At 48.7% G+C, this 21592-nt stretch overlaps 6 protein-coding genes across 6 annotated transcripts; 4 read left to right on the top strand and 2 right to left on the bottom strand.

Moving 5' to 3' along the window:
• Nucleotides 1-1187: 1187 nt before the first annotated feature.
• On the top strand, nt 1188-2099 carry FIESC28_10810 (uncharacterized protein; the record flags this gene model as incomplete). The annotated part of the gene is made up of 2 exons (XM_031164940.1): nt 1188-1434; nt 1489-2099. The coding sequence occupies 2 exons, from the start codon at nt 1188-1190 to the stop codon at nt 2097-2099; spliced, it is 858 nt and encodes a 285-aa protein (XP_031011016.1).
• An 877-nt stretch (nt 2100-2976) lies between these two features.
• Nucleotides 2977-4260, top strand: FIESC28_10809 (uncharacterized protein; the record flags this gene model as incomplete). The annotated part of the gene is made up of 1 exon (XM_031164939.1): nt 2977-4260. The coding sequence occupies one exon, from the start codon at nt 2977-2979 to the stop codon at nt 4258-4260; it is 1284 nt and encodes a 427-aa protein (XP_031011015.1).
• A 727-nt stretch (nt 4261-4987) lies between these two features.
• Nucleotides 4988-8764, bottom strand: FIESC28_10808 (uncharacterized protein; the record flags this gene model as incomplete). The annotated part of the gene is made up of 2 exons (XM_031164938.1): nt 4988-8516; nt 8664-8764. 2 exons carry the CDS (start codon nt 8762-8764, stop codon nt 4988-4990), a joined length of 3630 nt encoding a protein of 1209 aa, XP_031011014.1.
• A 6026-nt stretch (nt 8765-14790) lies between these two features.
• FIESC28_10807 (uncharacterized protein) lies at nt 14791-15657 on the bottom strand (the record flags this gene model as incomplete). Its single annotated transcript, XM_031164937.1, has 3 exons — nt 14791-14857; nt 14917-15073; nt 15132-15657. 3 exons carry the CDS (start codon nt 15655-15657, stop codon nt 14791-14793), a joined length of 750 nt encoding a protein of 249 aa, XP_031011013.1.
• Nucleotides 15658-17459: 1802 nt separating this feature from the next.
• On the top strand, nt 17460-18731 carry FIESC28_10806 (uncharacterized protein; the record flags this gene model as incomplete). Its single annotated transcript, XM_031164936.1, has 1 exon — nt 17460-18731. The coding sequence occupies one exon, from the start codon at nt 17460-17462 to the stop codon at nt 18729-18731; it is 1272 nt and encodes a 423-aa protein (XP_031011012.1).
• A 1447-nt stretch (nt 18732-20178) lies between these two features.
• On the top strand, nt 20179-21510 carry FIESC28_10805 (uncharacterized protein; the record flags this gene model as incomplete). The annotated part of the gene is made up of 1 exon (XM_031164935.1): nt 20179-21510. The coding sequence occupies one exon, from the start codon at nt 20179-20181 to the stop codon at nt 21508-21510; it is 1332 nt and encodes a 443-aa protein (XP_031011011.1).
• Between the last annotated feature and the right edge of the window lie 82 nt (nt 21511-21592).

Genomic DNA, 21592 nt, shown 5'->3' with positions numbered 1-21592 from the left:
TGCAATGCCATGCCATGCCATGCCATGCCATGCTATGCAAATGCAGTACGAGTACAATTCATTACCTTCCTATATATATCATGAGGAAACAACTTGGTTATCTATGAAGCCTCATTTTCACGAAGCTTGATGCATATGCAGTATCTTAACCGTCCCGTCGTGCCCAGTAGCCGAAGGGTTGTCGCAGTGCATTGTAGCGAGCAACACAGAGAGGGACCAGCACAGCAACGCAGCACAGAGGGCAGCAGTATAGCTAGATAGAAACTGAACACGTATTTACGAATATAATATTGCATGCAGTAAAAAGAGCGAGAAAGAGGCGAATGCGTTGCTTGTCCAGGGCTTCAAGACAGTGCGTGAAGCAATTGGCTCTGGTGACTTACACGCCCCCCAAGGCAGAATTTTAGTCTAAGAGGAGAGGAGATTTCACAGGGGATCAGATAGACGTGTACATTTTTGCCTCTGCCGAGGTCTAACTTGGTCTAGGCGAATCTGGATTTGCAAGATGTGTTTCTGCGCGTGAGAGGAGAAAGCGAAAGCGACAGGGATGATGAGTTTTTAACGAGGGCAGAAAAGCGAATAAGAGACGAGACATGGGTGATAACTATAGGTCGAGCTACGGATATAAAGACGATGGGGATTGGGGGGAGGAATAATACAGCGGTTATAGAGCTCTATATCCATGGGTACAGGTGAGTCATCCGACTTGTAGGGGTCTTGAGGGTCTATGGGGAACACCTAAAGAACAACGCATTGAGGCTTTGTTCTCGTGACTGGGAAGATCAACGGCGTTTGTTTCATGATTGGTCTTTGTTTGCTTGACAATCTTAATATATAATTTACACGTGATATCTTGGTATCAATAGTTGTTTGATCAACCATCAAACAAGTAACGGTGAAGAGAGGCAGCCCGCGGTCAGATAGTCAGTTACCTTTGACGTAGTTGAACGGTTTTAGTTGACTTTTTAGTCCAACGGTTCCAACGTTGATGACAAAACAAGTGACCGATATCGTCAACTCCAAAGATATTTTGGGCACCTACTGAAGTTAGAGTTGGAGACGACGTCAACGGCGCTCGACACCGGATAACACGGCCCTCAACAATGAACAACTACAAGTTCTGGGGAAAACCCAGTAATCCTTGATAGATGAGTTAGTCAATTGATTCAAAATATTCTTCAGTGATAATGACTTATAACCAAGACCCAAAAGAAGGCCGTTCCAGCGACGATGAGTATAATAACGAAGCTAGTATTGGACTTATTTCCGAACAACCCCGAAAGAACAAACGAAAAGAAACATGCACAAAGACATTCTTGGTGATGCTTTTGATAGCGTCGAATGTTGTTTGGATCGCTGCAGTATCAGGAACTTGGTACGGGACCAAGGATCTACTTGAGAGATGCGAAAGTAACAGATATCCTGCAGACTTTGGTACGTTGGTGTATATGATATAGGTACGATGGGATCATAACTAAATATCTACAGTTTCGAGAGAAGCGGTGCCGCTCAAGCTCAAGACCATCAACTTTGATGATCTTCTCCAATACAATACCACCAGCCACAAAGTCTACCGAGAGATGAACCCTTCGCTACCACTATACTTTGGTCCTCCAAGTCCTGCAATCGATGCAGCATGGGAGAAGCTTCTTCACTACCAATATCCCGCCGTCAGCGAAGAAGAAATAGCAATGAACCCAGCTCTATCATTCTCACCAAATGACAGGCACCCAATGACTGGTCAATACCACGGCGCACTCGACGTATTCCATAATCTTCATTGTCTCAACATGGTCAGGAAGCAATTTGATAAAGACTACTACGGAGAGATGAACATGAACACGAGATACGAACGTCCGCAAAGTTCTATTGACGCTGCTGAAAAGGACCATCTTTATCACTGCATGAACCATATTCGACAGAGTCTTCAATGCCGACCTGATCTTAGTCCTGCTGCTATGCATGTCTTCAAGGATACGGATGGATCACAATTCATCTTGGGGAACGCAAAGAGTCATTCTTGCTACGACTGGCAAAATATAATGGATTGGGCTGTAGCTAGGGAATCGACATTGGGTTACGCTCAACCTGTTCATTAACTTAGACAGTAGGTATACTTAGTAATTATCGTTTGAAGCATTTCATTGGATCTCGACCCAAGTCTAGAATACTACGCGCCCATTGCCAGCGCTTGGCTACCATGTTCAGCGCCTGAGACAAGTCCCCCCACCGCTAACAATTCACTGGCCTCTAGCGGTCACCTACTTATTCCTCAACCAATCGCCGTCCCTCTTCGCCGCGCGCTTAACAACTTCTGAGACTCAAGCCAACCACAACCTTTGACTTCACTTAGACCAATTGTCTCGACCATGGCAACACTATCGTCAAACAATCTGGCAAAGATAGACCCATTTTCCTTTTTCTACTGTCTAGTAGTTTCTATTCCAGGTCTGATTCTATGGACACAGCCTCATCCCTCCCAGCGCGTGTCTAGCAACAGGGTCCTCTGACTGGCTCTCGACATCTGGTATGCAACCGCCCATGCGACAATTGAGCCTGAAATATCGTGATTGAATGGGTCGAGATGGTCCTCAACAGACAAGGCGGCAATGGAGAACAAGGTCATTCATTGTAATGAGTTGGTGAAAGTGACCTCATGGCCTGGCCTGGTCTGCCTTTGTCTACCCTTGTTCTCCTTCTTTTACTTGTTCTCTCCTCTGTATCTACTGTTCTAGTTCCTCACTTCAACTGCTCTACCAGAAACAATCAAACAAAAAGAACCATTGTTCAGCTGTTTCATCCACTACATCTTGGTCACACGCGCTGGTTGTGTTTGACTTGACAAACTTCTTCCTCTTTCACTCTGCATGTTATAATCCACAACCAACAACAATAATATCCGCTGCAATATCAACTGCAACTACCAACAACATCAACCTAACCTGACTTGACTTACATAACCAACAACGCCAGATGATGGTTTTGGCTAGACTTCCTGCGCCCTTACGGGTTCTGCTCCTCACAACTCTCTGCGCCTCTACCGCCTCTGCCCTCCCTGCTACTCGTATCTTCGCTCGGGAAGACACTTGCGACGCCGACCAGACTTCATGCAATAGCGATATCGCCAACTTTTGCTGTCCGAACGGCAACTCGTGCAAACTCCTCGCCGGCAAGACCACAGCAGTGTGTTGCCCCAAGGGTCAAACCTGCAATGTCATTCAACCCATTACCTGCGATATCCGAGGTCAAGACCAAAAAGAATTCCCAAACGCACCAGTCAAGACGATAGTATTCAATCTTGCACTTGAAAAATGCGGCAAGAAGTGCTGTCCTTTCGGATACTCATGCGAGGACGACCAGTGCGTTATCGACAAGGATCAATCTGATATCCCAAAGGGTGCCGAGCTTCCCAACGAGACTTCTACTCCTGTGCCCAGTGCAGTAACCACTGCTACTGGGGAAATCGAGACTATCTCTATCAGTGCTGCACCGTCAGCGAGTGCTGAGCCAACAGAGGCAGTTGGAGCTGGGTCTGACAAGAGCTCAGACTCCAATGATGATGAAGATAATGAGTCCAAGTCTGATAACTCAGGCCCTGCTACAACGTCCATTGTCGGTGGTGTAGTGGGAGGCTGCATCATACTCCTCGTCATCGCCATCGTCATCTTCCTCTACGTCCGTCGTCAAAACAAACGTGAAGCAGCTGGTTCAGAAAAAGGCAGCCACATCTATGGTAACGGCCGTCGAGCCAACAGCGACGCCTCCTTTGGAAACATCATCTCTGAACCCATCAGCCAACCAAACTCCTACCGCGCCGACTTCATTCTCAAGACTCCTTCTACCCAGCGTACAAGTATCGTGCCTGTCCCTGCACGTCAAGTTTCCAACGCTAGCAATCGCCTCCACGCTCCTCCTCGCATTCGCATCTCTATACCCAATCCCTTCGACTCACCTAACCCATCACCCAACGCTCAACCCAGTTCTGCGGACAACGAAGAGTCTCTTCGCCATGGTAACGTTCGTCTACCACCCATTCGGGCCATGAAGGCTTCTTCGTATGGCTATCGTCAGCCATCTACCCCCGAACTCCAACGTGAGCCAAGCACAGAGAACATCGACGTCTTCGCAGACCCAAGCACTATTGTTAAGCCTCGTCCTCTGACACGAGCAACCACTTTTACAGATCTCATGGACGAGGCTGATCTCGGCGCTGTGCGCAGAGGAAAGCCTTATGTCCCTGGAACAACACCCAGGATCTAAACACATTCCCTCCAACACTTTTCCTTAAATGTCATATAGAGATCACCTCTCTCACTAATAGAGAACTCAGACAACGCCATATGCTGTGCATGATGGAGTCGTCTTGTTACGTACATAGATAACACGCTGGAAATGACTCTGGCGTTGCGGTTGCATAAATGGGATGGAGTAGCTGTCGTTTATACCCCGGATTTTTGTTTTAATATTGGCTATTCTTTGTTAAAAGACTTTGAAAAACGAAGATTAGTTTGAAATGGTATGCGAATATTCATTCATATTGTTGAGCTGCACTCGGGTGAAGTAAAATGTATGTCACAACTACCGATGTCAGAAGTCCAAAAATGTGTATATCTTTGATTATATAGGGGTAAATATGAACGCGAATGCAAATAATCCCGAGATCCAGACCCTTTGTTCTTCTCTTTTCTGCTATAGAGCACGTCCCGTTCGCCGTTTTTGCTCTCAAATCCTAAACTATAACAGAACACGCTATGCCATCCTACCACACGATATCGAGTAAACGCAGAGTGAAAAGATAAAAGTCCACGAGTACTAGAGTGCGGACAGAGAGAACAAAGTAAAATAAAGAAAACAAGTAACGATTGGGTATGTGTGTGTGCGTAACCAAGTATCAAGCATCCGAAATCCGCATATATGACGCCATTACCTGGCTATTATCTTCTTATCCTCCTCTTGTAATATAGCCAATTTGTGCATGCAACTGTCTTTACATGACGATGCATTTCCTTTCCTTGTCTTTGTCCTTTTCCTTTTCTCCAGAGCCGGTTGATATGTCTGTCCAGCCGGCACTGCTCGCAGCATCTGTTCCCTTCTTTTTCTTTTTCTTGGGCTTGGCTGACCAGCCGCGTTTCTTAGCATCCTTGATGTTCTTAGCGGCACTTCGTTCAGCGCGGCTTGGCCGGCGGTTCACTGTCGGTGAAGTTCTTGTCACAGGTACCGGAGGAGCATTCAGCCAGGCAGGTACTTGCCCATTGGCATTGGGCAGTGGAAGTACCGGTGGGTTGCCTCCGTGGGAAGAGGCAATACTGTAGATCGTCTCGAGACGCTCCACAGTCGGCCGCTGGTTAGACCCAGGGACCGGACGTGGATGTCGAGGAATCGGGGCCAATAAAGGAGGTTCATTCCTCCGCCCAGATGTTTGACGGCTTGGCGAGTCAAATGCTCCTGATACACCTCTAGGAGTACTAATAATAAGAGGTTGATCGGGCTCAAGATGACTAGGATTTGATGAGCGTGCTGACAGGGAGTCAGGCATGGAGTTCGATATATATGCACTACCATCGAAACTTCCGACAGGTCGTCTTGGGACCTGGAATCCCCCGGAGAAGCGTCTGGGGTTACCCTGACTGACTCTTTTGCTCAAGCTTGCAAGTTGACTCGAACTAGGCAGAGGGGGCAGACCCGACATCGACTCATCCGTAGGTGGTTCGGCAGGTGCAGACATCGGGAACGGAAACTCATCTGCTGGGTTAGTGATCTGATCAGGCCCAGGGCCTGTAACCCGGGGCCAAGTCTGAGCGTTTGATAAGCGCCTGACCCTGGGCGCTAAGTCTGGCTCAGGCTGGGCCACAGATGCAGCCGATAGCGCAGGCTCCACGTTGACTGCTGGCAATCGAGGACCTGGACCAAAGTGGTCATGAGCTGAAATATCGGTATGTAGTGGCGTGTGCAGTGGCGATGGCGAAGGATCTTCATTTGTGGTGTTGGCAGGAGCAGCCCTGGATGTAGATGTTATGGCAGAGACAGCTGATGAAACTGAAGCCTGTCGTGCTCTCGCCTCAGAAGTCTCTACTGTAGGCTGGGCCGCCGTCTGTCGCGGGGAACCAGGGGGAGTTGCGTCGTAGAGATCAACATCCTCATCTTGTGTTGCCGGTGGGTTCACGCTCGTTTGGGTACTATCGACGCCCAGAGGTCGACTCAGCGCATTCGAATCGCTCACTGTATGCTGAACTAGCGGCCTCTGAGACGTAGTGTTCGTATGGTTCTCGCCCTTCGAGTCGGCAAATTGAGCGGAGCTAGAGCCAGTTGCTATATGAGGTGGTAGAGCCGGCACAGGAGGTATAGGAACAGGGGCCGGAGAAGATGCGCCCCCGAGTGCGATTGGTGCAACAGATGGACCACGCATAAAGGCTGGCAGATCTGGACCCGGATCATCCTTCTGGTAAGGGGGTGGAGGAGGTACCCAGTTATCGGCATCACTCTCGTGAGGATGTTCTCTTCGACCATCAGCACGACGATATTCGATGCGCCGCCCATCTGCCGTCCGAGGATGGAGGGATCTGTCTACGGCGGCAGCAGTCGCAGCACGACGAAGCGTTGTCTGTGAACGAGGACTGGCATGTGCATATGGAGCATCCAATGCCTCCATTTGCTCTATCGATAGTACATCTTCATCATCAGGACTATCAGGCTCGACATCCCGCCGCGCTGTGGATTGAGTTGGGGGAAGCCGGCCAATTCTTCGAGGAAGTAAAGGGTCATCATCGTCGTCGTCGTTGTGCTCGCTCTGTGTTACTCGTGCAACACTCGATACCTCCGGAACTTTAAGAGTGGCACGAGGTCGTGAAGCAGATGTAGCAGCTCGAAGTAAAGAAGACCCACCACGACCACCTCGTCTTTGAGCAACGGTCCTCCGTCGAACAATGGCGACTTCGGTCGCAAGATCACGTTGCTCTTCTTCCAATATCTCGGGGTGATCGGTGCCAACTTCGATAGTCACCTCCGACTTGGTTCCGTTGACAATGCCGTAGTCAAAGTCCAAGAGTGTAACACGACCACCGTCTACAAAATCCATATCTTCCTCCTCGGTAACCAATCGTGGTGCGCCAACCCCTCTTGCGGTGATCACCAGTCGTTCTTGGACCGAAGAGTTACCGTAATCTGCAACCCATTTCACTGTCTTGACATCTGCAAGCTCAGCAACTTTGAAGCCGGAAATGAAGGTGTTCCTTAGCTTGTCGCACAAGATCTGCCATTTCGGCACCCGACCACCTTCGGTATCTCTAGCTCGAGTAGACGCCCGTCGCGATGTAGCACTGCGATCGCTGTTTTGTCGTCCAAGGCCAGATGATGAACCATCATTTGACAACGACGAGCTGTCTGGTACCGCATCCAAATCCTCGGGCACGCCATAAATCCAGACCTCCTTCCCTTGGAACCCGGCTGACACTAATTCACCTCGATATGTCGTAGCAGGAAGCGTTGATGGGATAAGGCTGGCTTGCGAAGATGCACTCGGTACAGGTCCTGTAAAGTATGTCGTCCCATTTCTAAGATCATCGATTCGAACGGCGCGGAATGTCTCAAAACTTCGATCGTAGGTGAAAGTCCAACTCGCTTCCTCTTCGTGTCCGTCCTGAAGCAGAACAGCATGGCTGCAGTCTCGGCTGGTGTTGGGAAACAGAATCGATGTCGTCCATAGAGGGCTCAAGTTGTCTTCGGACATGTGAGGGCCGGGGTCGTAGTACGGCGCTGTAATGATGACAGTGCTGGGTGGCGAGGAATGCATCGTAGTTCCAAGAATTTGAGTTCCGTCAAATGAAAAAGATAGGGCGTCGACGGCATCGCATTTGACAGCTCTCCGGTCGGTAGCCAAGGCATCTGGTCGCAAGGACGATACCTCAATGCCTCCTTCATATGCCGCCGCCAAAACCGACCCGCATGGGGAAAGTGCAATCGTTCGAGGAGTGTTATCAAGAATTATAGACTGTGCTCTTTTTGGTGGATTTTGCAATAAGTCATAGAGGTCAACCTGCATCTCAGTAGATAAAACAGCTAATAGAGTGCCTTTGTCGTTGATGCAAGCTGCAACAGGCCGACGAAGGATTTTAAATTCCCTCTTCACTTCGAGAGCATTTCCTCTCAGATCAATCACATAAATCCTACCCGAGTTGTAGGCTAGGAGATGGTGCCCCTTCGGAGATGTGCTGTACTGCATACCCTCGCCTCCGGGGCATGACGAAGAACTGATGGACGTAGAGATAAGCTTGAAAGTTGTTTCCTTGGGTCTTAGGTATGCTTCGAATAAGTTTCTTTTAACCTCGCGGGCGAAAAGCCGCCGCAACTCAGGAAGTTTGTCATCGTCGAAAGGAGGAATGGTGGGGTGGCTGGCTGAGTATGAAGGACATGCCGATAACTGGTCACGATAGAGATGAGCGCGTTGAGAAACGGCTCTCCATTTGCGGTTGAGGAGTATAAGGGACGCGAAACCGTTGGGATCGGCGAGTCGAAGTATCCTGGTTGTGAGGCGGGAGCGTTAGCACATGATAATAGGATAGGAGATGAGGACCGGTGCTTTGACAATCGATGATATTGAATCAGTTGTCAGTGCGCGCAAATGGAGCTGAGGTACAAGCCTGTCAATAAGCCCAAGAGCTACTTACTGTTCGATGATCTCGTCGGGCAGGTTATCGAAAGGCGGAGTTGGAGAAATGGGCATCTTCTCGATACTCGGGCGACGGATGTCGGTTGCCGACGCGTCCATGACGCTTTGTCGCTCTACGGAGGGAAACCAGCGAGCATATCAATCGGGTTGATGAATCGCAGCGAGGCTTGTTAAGAAGACACGAGACAATAAAAGGAGGAAGTTGAGTCGTGGGCGTTGCGTTTGCGGCTGTAGATCTTAGAATCGAATTGGTTGGTTGTGCCTGGACTTCTTTGGGAGTGTGGCTGAGGCTTCCTTGGGCTGAGACGTGACGATGGCGGGTCTTTTTTGGCAGTGGAAAAAGGAATGGTATGGCTAGAAGTAAGCACTAAACAGAGGTACGGTAAACCTTGAGAACAAAGACAACTGAACTGACATGCGCGATGCTATACGTGATGAAAGAAAACAAATATCAATTCAATGTCTTCAAAATAGGTACGGAAAGAGACAGCTGAAAACTTGGGGTAAAGGGAGACTCGTTCACAGGCGATCAGCGTCCCACCCAAACCCAAGCGACAAACCGGCTGTGTTCGCTATCAACCCCTGAAACCGATCACTGAAGAGACTGCACCTGCACATGCACATTGGCTGACTGTCACTGCGGACAGCGCCTCCTCACTATGGATGATGGATGCATACCACATTTGGTACACGGGGCGCGTTAACGTGTCGTTGTAGTTCAAGAGCTGAATGCGAGAATTGGCGACTGACAAGAGCTTTATAGTCAACGATACGTGCGAACGAGACTAAATAAGTTCTTGTGAGCTCTGGGATATCAGTGTTCTTATATCGTGATTCGACATTCATCTTCTCCAAGATCGAGATGAATTTGCTCCACCTGCCATAAACTCGATTTCCTTCTTATATAGTATGTTCAGCGCACTTTGTATTGATCAAAAGGAAACCGATTCTCAACCCAACATCTATTGGAAGAAGAAGGTTCAAGTGGCGCATTTCTGATACAAAAGATCCATATACAGTTGGTTCAATAGTACCTCCTGAAGGAGGCGCTTACAGGACAGCTGAATATGCATGGTACGGGGGAATTGGAGCCTGAGGCATCCAGTGGTCTAGAATATGAATATCAAATGGGTCAAAGACAATTGATATGAACTCATCATCTACTAGAGACTCACATGAGGTTGTCCGCCATTCCGTTGAAGTGATGGACCTGTTGATTGGCTGTCTCGATATCTGAGATGCTTCTCCTTCTCTGTTCACTGCCGATTATCCTCCGTACTGTATCTTCGCAGCAGATTTGAGAGAAGGGGGGGAATACGCACCGTCCAATCAAGTCAATACAGGCGATTTTGTTGGTTTGTTGATTTGTGTATGGTACATCAGTCTTTTCAGAGGTTGTCTAGGTATGCATCTTTGATGCCCATCTCCGATGTCACTGCCTCATCATCAAAGGATGAGTGCAACCTAAGAGCTGTGCCTCTGCGCACAAAGATCTGCAAAAGGCAATAAGATGTATGTTACCGTTTCATTCTTCATGCATTCGCTGGTGAGGAATATTCACATGCTCGTCCATAATAAAATATTCCATTATTATGCGTGGGAACATTTACCGATGAATTGGTTGTCCCGGCTGTTCGCCTAGGTACCAAGAAGATATGTGAAATCTTTACGCCCACGCCTTCAACTGCACAGATACAGTAACTCTGGTTTATCAGTCTTGGAGGACGTAATCGTTACTAATTAATATTGCGTGTTGGCTGGGGTTATCCACTATGCAACTGTTTCTCAAAGAATTCTTTGTCCTTGTGTGGTGTTTTCCTTGGTAAACTTACGATTGCGTATAATCAGCCAACCACTGGTTTTAAAGATATGCTGTGCAACCCTTAGACTACCTGGGTACCTTGTCATCCTGGTTGCCATGTTGGGTTGTACTCGCTACCGAGGCGAGATCTGCTACCTATTCTTAGGTTACTGATTACATATTCATCCGTGAAGATGCCCCATCAGGGCATGGACAATCAAGTAAACATTCCGATGCCAAGAGCCACAATTTATTACCGATATAACCGTCACCATCGACTATTAGGCACTACTCAAGACAAAACTGAATATTGAGCTGGAATAAATAATGGCTCTGTGCGTGGAATGTGACGACCGAGTTACACGCCCATTCCTGGTGTTGGGTATCCGTAGATAGGTTGGGTTGGGTTGTGTGTTGCTCTGAAACCGCCTGCACCTTGGTCTAGGTAGTCTACAGGGACTGCCGTATGTAGGTTATTAAATTAGGCTGAATCATATTTGGGGTTGCCAACAAATCTTGGCATTTGTCTAGAATCTCATGACATGATCTGATACGATGAAGCTATGCTTAGATAGGAACTGCCCGCCTGCTCTTGTGTTACTTCTAACCAGATAGGATAGCATATTATATTATTTATTCTTTGCATTCTCTCTTACTTTCCAAGTTTGTAAGAAGCTGTTACTAATATCCGAGGCTTCGATAAACGACAGAGGTAGGTGCTTGACGGTAGTGGTTGGGGTTCGATGGATGGACCAGTACTGTCCCTGGTAGACACTCCGGGCATAATCCGGGCCAATGCTAATGACTTGGTCCTCCCTGGTTAAGTGGCTCGCATGCACCTTCCTTACCTCTGTGAATAGACCGGGTTTAATGATCTGAGCTGCAGTGAGCACCTGCTCGAGACGCCGCCGGACTGTTAGGACCTCCATAGGTTGCCCTGCTCTGTACGTGCTCTGGGCTACCTGCGCGCTGCGCTGTCCTGCGTTGCGCTTCCCGCTGCACACTGCACTGCAGAAGGGGCACGGCCCGCTCCTGCCTGTCCAACTCTAAATTATCCTCTTTCCAGTTTCTTTTATCAATATTCAGTAAGGATCTAATATCAGTTCCAAGGAAAGTGCCCACCAAAGAAACAAAAGGGTCCTAACTGTTTAGGTGTGATAACAAGTCTCGTCGGCCCGGTACCTTTCACTGCTACGCTACTGGATCGCTCCGGGCTTCTGCTGCTGCGTGCTGGGCCACTGCGGATACCTGCCCGCTGTAGGTACCCTAGGTACCCAGAGTACAGTCGGGTATGATGGGTAGGTACAGTGCACTGTTACAGCGGCTACGGGCTACGGCTTACGGCTGCACTGCAGCGGAGCGCACAGACAGAGAGAAGAGACCCTGGAAAAACAAAAGGGATTAAGCTCGATAGCCGATGACGAGGCCAAATTCTGCCACCAACCAACCGATTCAGCCCTGCTTCTGGCACGCTTGGCATGATGTGGAAATGGTATGGAAGCTTGTTAGCTTCGTAGATCGCCTGTGGGGGTTGCAGAGACGATGTGGGAACTGGCACGGATAATTTATGTATTGGAAGCTTCACTAACAAGAAGCGGAATTGATCAGCGGAAGCTTCCCATTTTCTGTTTACTCAGGAAGTTTTTAACAATGCCAAGCCCTTTCGGCCGCGAATCATTCAACCTCGGTTTGTTGCCTCGGATAATACTGACACCAAAACTCGAACTGATTGGATTACTTAGTGCTCGGATGGCAACAAGAGTCAGGACGCATCACTTATTCAATGACATACCTAGTTGATGGATATGGATGGATATTATCTGCTTGTAACCAGACTTCACATCATCTTGATTCTCTACCTATACTGTACAGTATGTAACCCATGCTTCAAGACAATTTACGTCATTTGCGACCAGGCTCTAACCTTCAAAATAGGTAATCGCAGCGCAGTAGTAATCATCCTTCGAATGCCTAGTCATATTGGTGAGCGGAAGTCTGCGGCTCCGGTCAACAGGCTTCATCTAAATCATTAAAGTAGCAAGGTATGACTTGTTAGATTCTTCCGTTTATGGTAATTATTTAGACCAAGGAACAATTCTATCGATCTCAAGACTCAAGACTCAGGACCCTCAAAGAGCCAGCCAGGATGGATCCCTCGGAGACATGGAAGTTGCGAGTCAGGGCGAGACACTATCAAACCACACCAGTTAATATCGAGATCCTTTACCGAGCCAAGTCCACGACTCGATCTCTTGCTTCATTTTCGTAATGAGTGGATCAGTATTGATCTAACTAATCTCCGTGGCAAGATTCATGACAATTCAATTCAAGTTAAGCCAGCCCAGAATACAGCCGAGGCGGTCGAAACCGAAACCGAAACCTCTCATGGGAGAAATTACTCACTCTAACCAACTTGGACAAGCTTGCGAGCTAGCATCACATCACATTGCATCTGTCTCTACTGATGAGACTCTACTAGCGGTTTAGTATCTAGGCACAGCTAGTTTACTGTACCTACTGTACCTAGTCAGTGACAAACCATCCGATCCAGGACCGGAACTAGAGGGCTGTAATCTGGAGAGAAAACGTGGCAAGGCTGTCGCTACCGTACAGTACTATACCGTAAATAAGAAAACGTTTTGACGTTGCTTCTAGAATGCGAACTAAAACGATCTTCAGGCATCGTAGATCTAGACCAAGATACCCAGCCATGTTGCATCGAGGATTAACAGGCAGAGCCTGGTCAGTGGAAACGTGCTCAAAACTTGCAACTCCGTACTATCTACGCACGCCTCGTCTCGTTCTCTCGCCTTACTTGACCTGTCCTGACTTGATTGACTTGACTTGACCTGTCCTGGCCTGGTTTCGCCTCATCCACACAAATCCCATCCTAGCACAGTCTCCGCCAACTAATTACGGGCTTGCAGCTGAAGGAGCACGCAAACATGAGACCTGAGCAGTAGTAAAACTTGGTGATTGCTAGTTGATGTGAGTTAACTTGACTAAATTCGAAACTAGCGGCGGCATATGCAGTCATCGTATTTCGTTGTGAAGTAAACGATCCGTCACTCAACGGCCGGGATGGGCTGGACTGGACTGGACTGGACTAACCTTGTCCTGACCTGGATCTGGACCTGGACCTGGCCTCTTCCGACTTTCGGCAAGACCTGGTGTGGTGTGGTTATAGCAAAGAGAGGAGTGTTTAGTAGCAAGATAGTCCAAGATCCTTTGTTCTATATGTAGACCCGCCAAGAAGCATAAGAGTGCATACTCAGTAGAGAAGCGAAGCAGATGCAAGATACCTACAGTACATGTTGTCTCTTTTCTCCGACGGCACCTAGAGCCAGGTTTACCATCGCATAGGAACTCACGACGGAAGCATTAAGCACCATACGCGGACGATCTGATCTGCCGAGAAGCCTGAGGCATCCTCGTGTCAATTATAGCTGCCTAACGTAGCTTTGTCTTTTGCCTGCTGGTCTGTTAGCTTTGGATTCGGTAGCTGTGGTGTTTTTCTTGTACCGTAGGTCTTCAAATCTCCCCTTGGCGGCACACAACTCACCTATGCGATGAAAGTATTTCAGGATGTCAACTCCTATGTATAGGATGGTGGCTTTGAGTCCTCATGTTCAGGCTCTACAGCAAGACGCAACAACAGAAGTTTTGACACTTTTTCCTGTCGAGACGAGAGAAGGGTTATTGACTTACGGCTTACCCAAATCATGCGGGCTGCTATGTGAGGCTCTTTTACGCGATATGGTATACACTACACCCTCAATTTTGTTTTTGTCTTTTCTTTGGTTGTTTTCTAAATGATTCATTGAAAAAGTAAAAAATATTCTATTACTTGGATATATATTAATATTTGCTAGGCCGAGGACCTCCAGATATGGGCAAGGAGTTTCGGGATGGTCGTTAAGGACATTAAAATGCCTGAGATTAGCCCTCAGGCTTTCCGTTTGGAGAAGGGCAACACTTCAACGTTGCTAAAAGGGTATACAGCGCTTGTAGTGGCTCTCGGAAACGCAAGGTACGATGTCGAGCTCATCTCAAGAGACAGGACGTCTTCGCTGCAGGAGACATGGGAATCATCCTTCGCTCTTCACCTCCGAGAGACAGGGCTGAAAGCTCAGGGAGGGCACATTAGGTTTCTTTATATCCCCCTCCATCTGGAGCCAGAATAGACTGCGTTTCCAGCCACGACTCCTATTTCATGATGTGTATCATGTCATGTTCCGTATCCGCACTATAGCTGATGCTCCATTTGATGCTTTCCGGGCTGCCTGTCGATCTTGTCGTTGATGGTCTCATACTCGTCTTCGACTTAGACCTCGATTTCGCCTTCGCCTTCGCTTTCGCCTGACCCGGCTCCAGGGCCCTTTCTATCTGTTCTAAACTGTTCATTGTGTCAGTTCGAGAGCTTCTATAGTAATATAACCACGCTGTTTACCTAACTTTCCCGTCACAAACATCGTAAACGAGATTTGGGATTCTGAGGGCCTCTGAGGGCAGATTGTTTCTCGGGCGATGGGCAACCGCAGATTCCCTGCGCAGTATGTCGAAGCATTCGGCGGTAAAATGTTGACCAAAGGTGAAATAGGCGCTCACTAGATAGCATGGTAAGGAAAAAGGGCCTTGCTTCGATTCGGGGGCATGAAAGCTTACCTCTTAATGGGAGCTCGTATGCCCGTGGCCCTAATACTTCAGCGAGCTCGTCTCCAATCTGTACACATTTTGGCAATGCGAATCGCTTGGATCTAAGTGTATCACTCCCTCCACTAACGCATTTTGCCATGGCTGTCATAACCTCGTCCGTCGTTAAACCTTGGCTATGAGCAACGTGACATAACGCGACCATGACCATGCAATGTGTCTGAGTCTCTCTTCCTGGTTCAAATCCAGACGAGGCAGCGGCGTAAGCATCGAGGAGAGTGTGCCAGTCCATATTTCTGCGTGACCCAACGTGAGAGATTGTTAAACGAGCATGCAACTGTGAAATGTCTTCCGGTGTTGAAGGTCTGTTGTTATCCCAGTCCTCGTCTCCTTGGGGCAACTTGGCCATCCACGCCCTAACCCATCTTATTTGGTCATTCAGGCCTCTCCGTCGAACAGGCTTCTGTGGAACTGGTTTTCCGGGGTTTTCAGTAATAAACTCGGCGGCGGCGAAAGTTGAAGACTGTGGAGTGTTCATGATGTACGGAAATACAACAAGACTTCTAGGTCTGGGTTCGGATAATAAGGGATCCATTTATGCCATGAAGAACCCAAGTTGGGTTCTCCAACTGTCAGACAGAGGGTTGGGTAATCTATATGGGGGGCTTCAAGTCGGCAGCCGATTGAGCCGCCGAATTTTTGGTACCTGAGCCAGGAAGATTGCCTCCGCCAGGGTTCACTTCTGTGCATTTGAGCCACACCTCGTTTTACTTCACGCCCTCCAAGGAGGGCGGACGGGGTCTATCGGCATACATCAGGAGCGCAGGTGTGGAAAGCTGAGTCTGCGCTCACCTTTGCAGGGTCCGTCAATAAAGAGCCGGAAGCTATTGTGTCATTGTCAGTTATAGGTGACAGTGGCGTATTGGGCCCATTAATGGGGTGTAGAGCCAAGCTAATCGAATCGTCCAATGCCACATACTTTTTTCAGCCTTGTAATAAAATCATTCCATCCCTTAAAGAGCTTGGGATGAGGGACACCGGACACTTAAGAATGCGGAAGCGGATGCGATGTGAACCTGTTTCTGATTTGCATAAACTCGTCTCCCGAATTGAACCAAATCAAATCAGCAAATACGATTCCCCCTCACCAAGCTTGCTGCCACTCTGCAGGTATGCTGCTGGACCAGGATCTTCATTGGCTGCAAGTCCGCTAGACCGGGGATGATTCCATGATTGCAAAGAATTTTTCTCCTAGTGAATCTCCAACGGGCCTTGGCTGGAGCTGGACCATCAGTCGATAGCGCAATGCGCCAGGCCCAGCCTACCAGCGATAAGGGAGAAGTGACAAAAGCAAGTCGCAAGCTTGCACTGTATCCGTACCTCGATGGAGACGTGTTCTGCCGGAGCAAGGGGAGCCATTGTCCCGCCGCCTTCTCTCAGTTCCAAAAAGTCGGGCTAGCGAATGGTAGCAGGCCGGATTTAACCCCTAGATCTGCGGTGAGGAACGCTTGTGGCCGGACCAGGCCAGGGCCTTTGGGTTGGAGCACTAGCGTCAAGGAAAGACATGCAGTCGTGCAGACGCGGAAAGGTCCAGAGGGCTTGTTTCAACGGCCTGACAAGAGGTGCGGCTGTAGCTCGACTTGGATTCTAGCGCCGTAGATCAATCTCCCAGCCCTTGCCATGTTTGTTTGCATCTTTTTTGATCCTGTTATTGACTTGAGATAGGATCATGTAGGTAGAGTAGGCGAAGAACAGGTCGGAATGCCCCGAGCGTCGGCAAACCTGTCAGTTTGTTTGCCATATTGGCATGTCGTTATGTCGTTTAGGACCTTTTTGACGTTGCCAAGCGCTGATCGTTCAACAGACCAACAGGACAGGGACCAAGCATGGCTCCAAAAAGCAACGTGGGAATAGCATGGAGACAGTAAGGTGATGGGTGGTAAGGTGGGCGAGTGGGTCCAACTGTGAGGCGCTCAGATACATGTGGACCTTTTCGGAATTATCTTAGCCGCGCGCCTTATGTCAGCTATGTGGCTGTTGCGATCTGTGGCGGTGATCGTGGCGGCATGATTCGGTGAGATAAGATAAAACTTCTTCAGATAAGATAAGAACTGACATTTATCGGTAGAAGTTGCATAACACCCCTGAAAAAAAGAATGTGGATCCGTCTGTGTTAATCTCAGCTACAGTAGAGGACAGCTTGGACTGTCGCAAGACCTCATGAACTTTGTCTTGCAATCCTTCCTTTGATACTCTTGTACAATATTTCTATATCATCTTCTGAGCACTTTTGCCTACTCTGACTCCTTTGTGATCTTCGCTCGATGGCGATTCGTGACAATGGACGGTGATCCGGCTGTCGATCCAGGGCTTGACTCTTTCAGCTTGGCTTTCCCTTTACCTTACCGTGTCGGCTTTATCGCAACGTTAGGTGAGCCTGGAAACCTTATTCCAAACGTCTTATCCATTGCTAACTGTCAGGAAGCTGTTTGGGGCTGGGGATTGAACCTTCACTGCCTTTATTCATTCAACGTCGACGTTCCTCAGCTAATTCGATATCCTGGACGAGCCTCGCCGCAACACATACCGCACCATGGCTCAACGTACCGCCTGGCGATTGTCCTCTCGACATTGTTCGCATTCTCGATATCTCTCTTCTGGTTGTGTACATGGGGTATACCTGAGCGTGTGATTGCGTTTGGCTGGATGCCGTTGGCATACCTCACAGCTCTAATTGCGATGTTCGTGGTTCCTCTAAGAAACCTTCCTAGTGGTGGAAGAAGACGGTTTTTGGCTACACTGCGGCGTGTGAGCATAGGTGGACTTGCTGAACCTCAAGATGGAAAATTTGGAGACATCCTACTGGCTGATGTTCTCACTTCATACGCCAAGGTCTTTGGGGACCTCTTCATTACTCTATGCATGTTCTTCACGGCTCAAGGGTCCTCTACGCAACGTCCTGACCGCAACTGCGGTGGGATAGTTCTCGTCCCTTTTATCATGGGAGTGCCAAGTTTGATACGATTTCGCCAGTGTTTGATCGAGTATTTTCGTGTTCGACGAGCTCCGTACAAAGAGTCCACAGGATGGGGAGGCCAGCATCTGGCTAACGCGCTGAAGTATTCGACGGCATTCCCCGTTCTCATCACCAGTGCTTGGCAAAGATCAGTTGAGGATCCCGAATCCAAAGCAGCCCTCCACAAGGCCTGGCTTGTTGCTGTGCTCATCAATTCTCTCTACTCTTTCTACTGGGACGTGGCCAAGGATTGGGATATGACTCTCTTCTCCTCGAGACAAGACCGCGAATCCCCTACTCATCCATTTGGACTGCGAGATCGGTTGGTCTTTCGGAACCCCAATCTCTACTACCTCGTTATTGGCATGGACTTGATGTTGAGATGCACATGGTCAATGAAGCTTAGCAGCCGTCTAGATAAGTTCAGCGATCTGGAAGGAGGCATCTTCCTCATCGAGTTCCTTGAGGTATTCCGTCGCTGGGTGTGGATATTCCTCCGTGTTGAGACAGAATGGTTGAGGAACAACTCCACAGGCCTTGGAGTCGACGATATCTTACTTGGAAACTATCAGGGCAAGGATGATGAAGACGATTAATGGCTTCATGGAGAATTTTTGTGAGAGAACAACAACTAGACGAGGGGCTTTTTTCAGGCGTCTGGGCAGTTTTGTATAGAGCTACGACTTTCAATGATATGTTGAATAACGACTTCCGACCATACACAGACCAAAACGGGACCACTTTGTATTATGTTCTTGCTATCTATTACGACAACATTCCGACCAGAGAGGCCTTATGGTCACGTTGGTGCACAGGCGTTCTACCTTGCAAAGGTTTTGTCAGCAAAGGCTTGAGATGCTACGAGGTCATTCATTCCCGGTAATCGGGAAACCTTACAGCATCATGGCAATGTCCTGACGATCTTACTGCCACAAGCCAAATGGGTAGTCCCGCGTCTATTGATGACAGCCTTGCCCGTCCCGGACGAAGCTTTTGGTCTAAGCACTAAATAGGCCATGCCAAGTCCAAGTTGGTTCAACGAACAAGCAAGATGCGGAAAAGACGATGTCTTGGGGAATCCAGAACATTGCGGTGAGTTGTGAAAGAGCTGACCTTGAAGATGATGGCGTTATGTTATTTACCTCGTGCCCGGTGTTGATCTTTGGACGATCATTGTATCTGTGGCAGTTGGACCACCAAAAGCAGTAGCTACCTTAGGACCTAAGGTGGTTTATCTTGGTGTATAGCAGTCTAACAGTGGCCGCATGGTTTTACAATTATGATGCTTACTGGCATTTGTCTGTGCAGGCAGTTCAGCTCGCCACGTCCAGATGCAGAAGATGTTTTGAGATGTCCATCTATTTATCCATCCTCAATTGTTTGTGAGCAACAGACTTTTGCGTTTTCCTTTGTGAACAATTCGCGAGGCGCGGGCGGTCTGTCTTCGCCGACCAAGACTGGAATGCTACAAAGGGTTTTGGCCAATATCCATGGACATGTGTCGCCCAGCTCAGTGAGCCTAGACTCAAGCCTCCCGCCACAACCCGCTAAGTGCCAGGTGACTCCGGATGAAAATGGATCGATGCTGAGATGCCATAGGCTTGGTCGCAAGGCCGAACTGAGACGGCTCAAACTCACAATTGCCTGGAGACACTCATAAGATGGTGTTGGGCACTTGAGTCCATGTTGGACGAGGGATTTCCTCTATCCTCCTTTGACCATTCGACCCTTACAGCTTTACTTGCAACTCCAGAGCTACCGCCAACTTGACGATATCGATCTCGCACTTTCACGGGTAGTTTGCCGGAGCGGGGTCATCGCAACCAAGCCAACTCATCACCAAGATTCAAGAAACCGTGCGCTTTGATAAGGTTCGATTGGAAATTCAGCTGCTAGTTGTGGAATCGCACCGGCACCGCAAGGTTGCAAGCCGATAAAACATTCATGATACATGCCGGACCCCAACTTCTGCCACATCGGCTTGATCGAATCACAACACAAGACAACAACGGAATTTCCGATCAGAGCATACTGCCAGTCAGTATGACAAGTTATGCACGACCAATAAGCAGTATAGAACTCGTACTGCCACCACAGAATGCATATCTCTACCGCAACAAGCCTTTGCCTCTGCCTCCAACAATACCATCAAGACAGTCATCAAAAGCAAAACCAGCTGCAAGATTCAGTGCCTTCCCGAAAACCTCGGGGCCAGGAAACGATCCCAAGGCATTGCCTCAACAGCCTCCTGTGGTAGTCCCGAAAGCGTTGACAAGACAGCGCGCATCACGGATGAGCATATCAGGTGCTACATCTTTGCGTGAAAGGCGATCTTCTCAAAAGATTCAGCAAATTACCGGTCACGACATCGGTCCTGGTATCGACTGGACATCTCCTACAACTCATGCTCCCTATTCACCTTCCATCTCGCCCAAATCCATCCGAGACGATTCATCCAGTGGCTACAGCATCTCGCTAGACGAGCCTATATTCGACGATGAGCCTACACCACTTGCGAGTTACCAACCGAGATCTTCCGACAGCAGTATGCCTCCGCTAGAGCCGGATTGTGATAGTGTACTGAGCAATCAGAGCTATGGAGCCCCAGAGTCACCGACAACTCATAGAGGATCTATCTCATTACAGGTGGAAAAGACGAGACGCCTGAGTAGCATAGCCTCTACGCTGGCTGCATTAGACCCTCCCCCAAACCTGGACAACCCATTTGACGAAGATGTCAACTGGCAAGCAGGTTCTTCTTATAACTATTTTAGCGACCTTGAGACGGCAGATGAGTATCATCGAATCGCGACTAGACTGGCCAACAACGACAAACGCCAGTCAGTATGTGGAACCTCACCCCTTACTCGATCTCGCAGTTCGCTCAGTCGACGACTTAGTGTGTCAGCGCGGTCACTATTTACACGAAAAAGGGATCCGGCTCTGTCTGCCAGCTCCAGCCGAGCGTCTCTGACTGCCGTCAATCATCCTACTAAGGGGCCTTATTCGCCCTCGATTCCTCCCTCGTCAGATGCTGCCAGCGTGATATCTCCCCCTCGAAGTACGTTCGAGATTGATGATGATGAAGAACTCGATGGTGACGATGGCAGTGTGCAAGGTGTTCTTAAGGACTTCTTCGCACGCAGGAGCGAGGAACATTCATCGGTTGAGCTGGGAACAACTCGTTCGATGCCCCAAGTTCCAGAGCAGTCGCAAGAACACAAAACTCTTTCAATGTCAGGGGTACAGGTCAAAGACTTACTTACGAGTGCGCGTGACGGCGCGAGGTTGATTCAGGTTGCCAGAGGTGAGAGGAGAAGAACACAACTTAGGCATCAGATCAAGGTGATTCCGGAGGAGGAAGTTGGACGATGAATGATGAGCATGACCCGGGTTGAAAGAGGCATTGCTTGATATTGGATTTAGCGTGGCGTCATGTTAAGAGATTCCCATAAAA

The sequence above is a fragment of the Fusarium coffeatum genome, assembly GCF_003316985.1.
Source record: "Fusarium coffeatum strain FIESC_28 chromosome Unknown BRIP53273_contig_332, whole genome shotgun sequence".
Classification (NCBI taxonomy): domain Eukaryota; kingdom Fungi; phylum Ascomycota; class Sordariomycetes; order Hypocreales; family Nectriaceae; genus Fusarium; species Fusarium coffeatum.
This window is presented reverse-complemented; position numbering and strand designations above follow the sequence as displayed.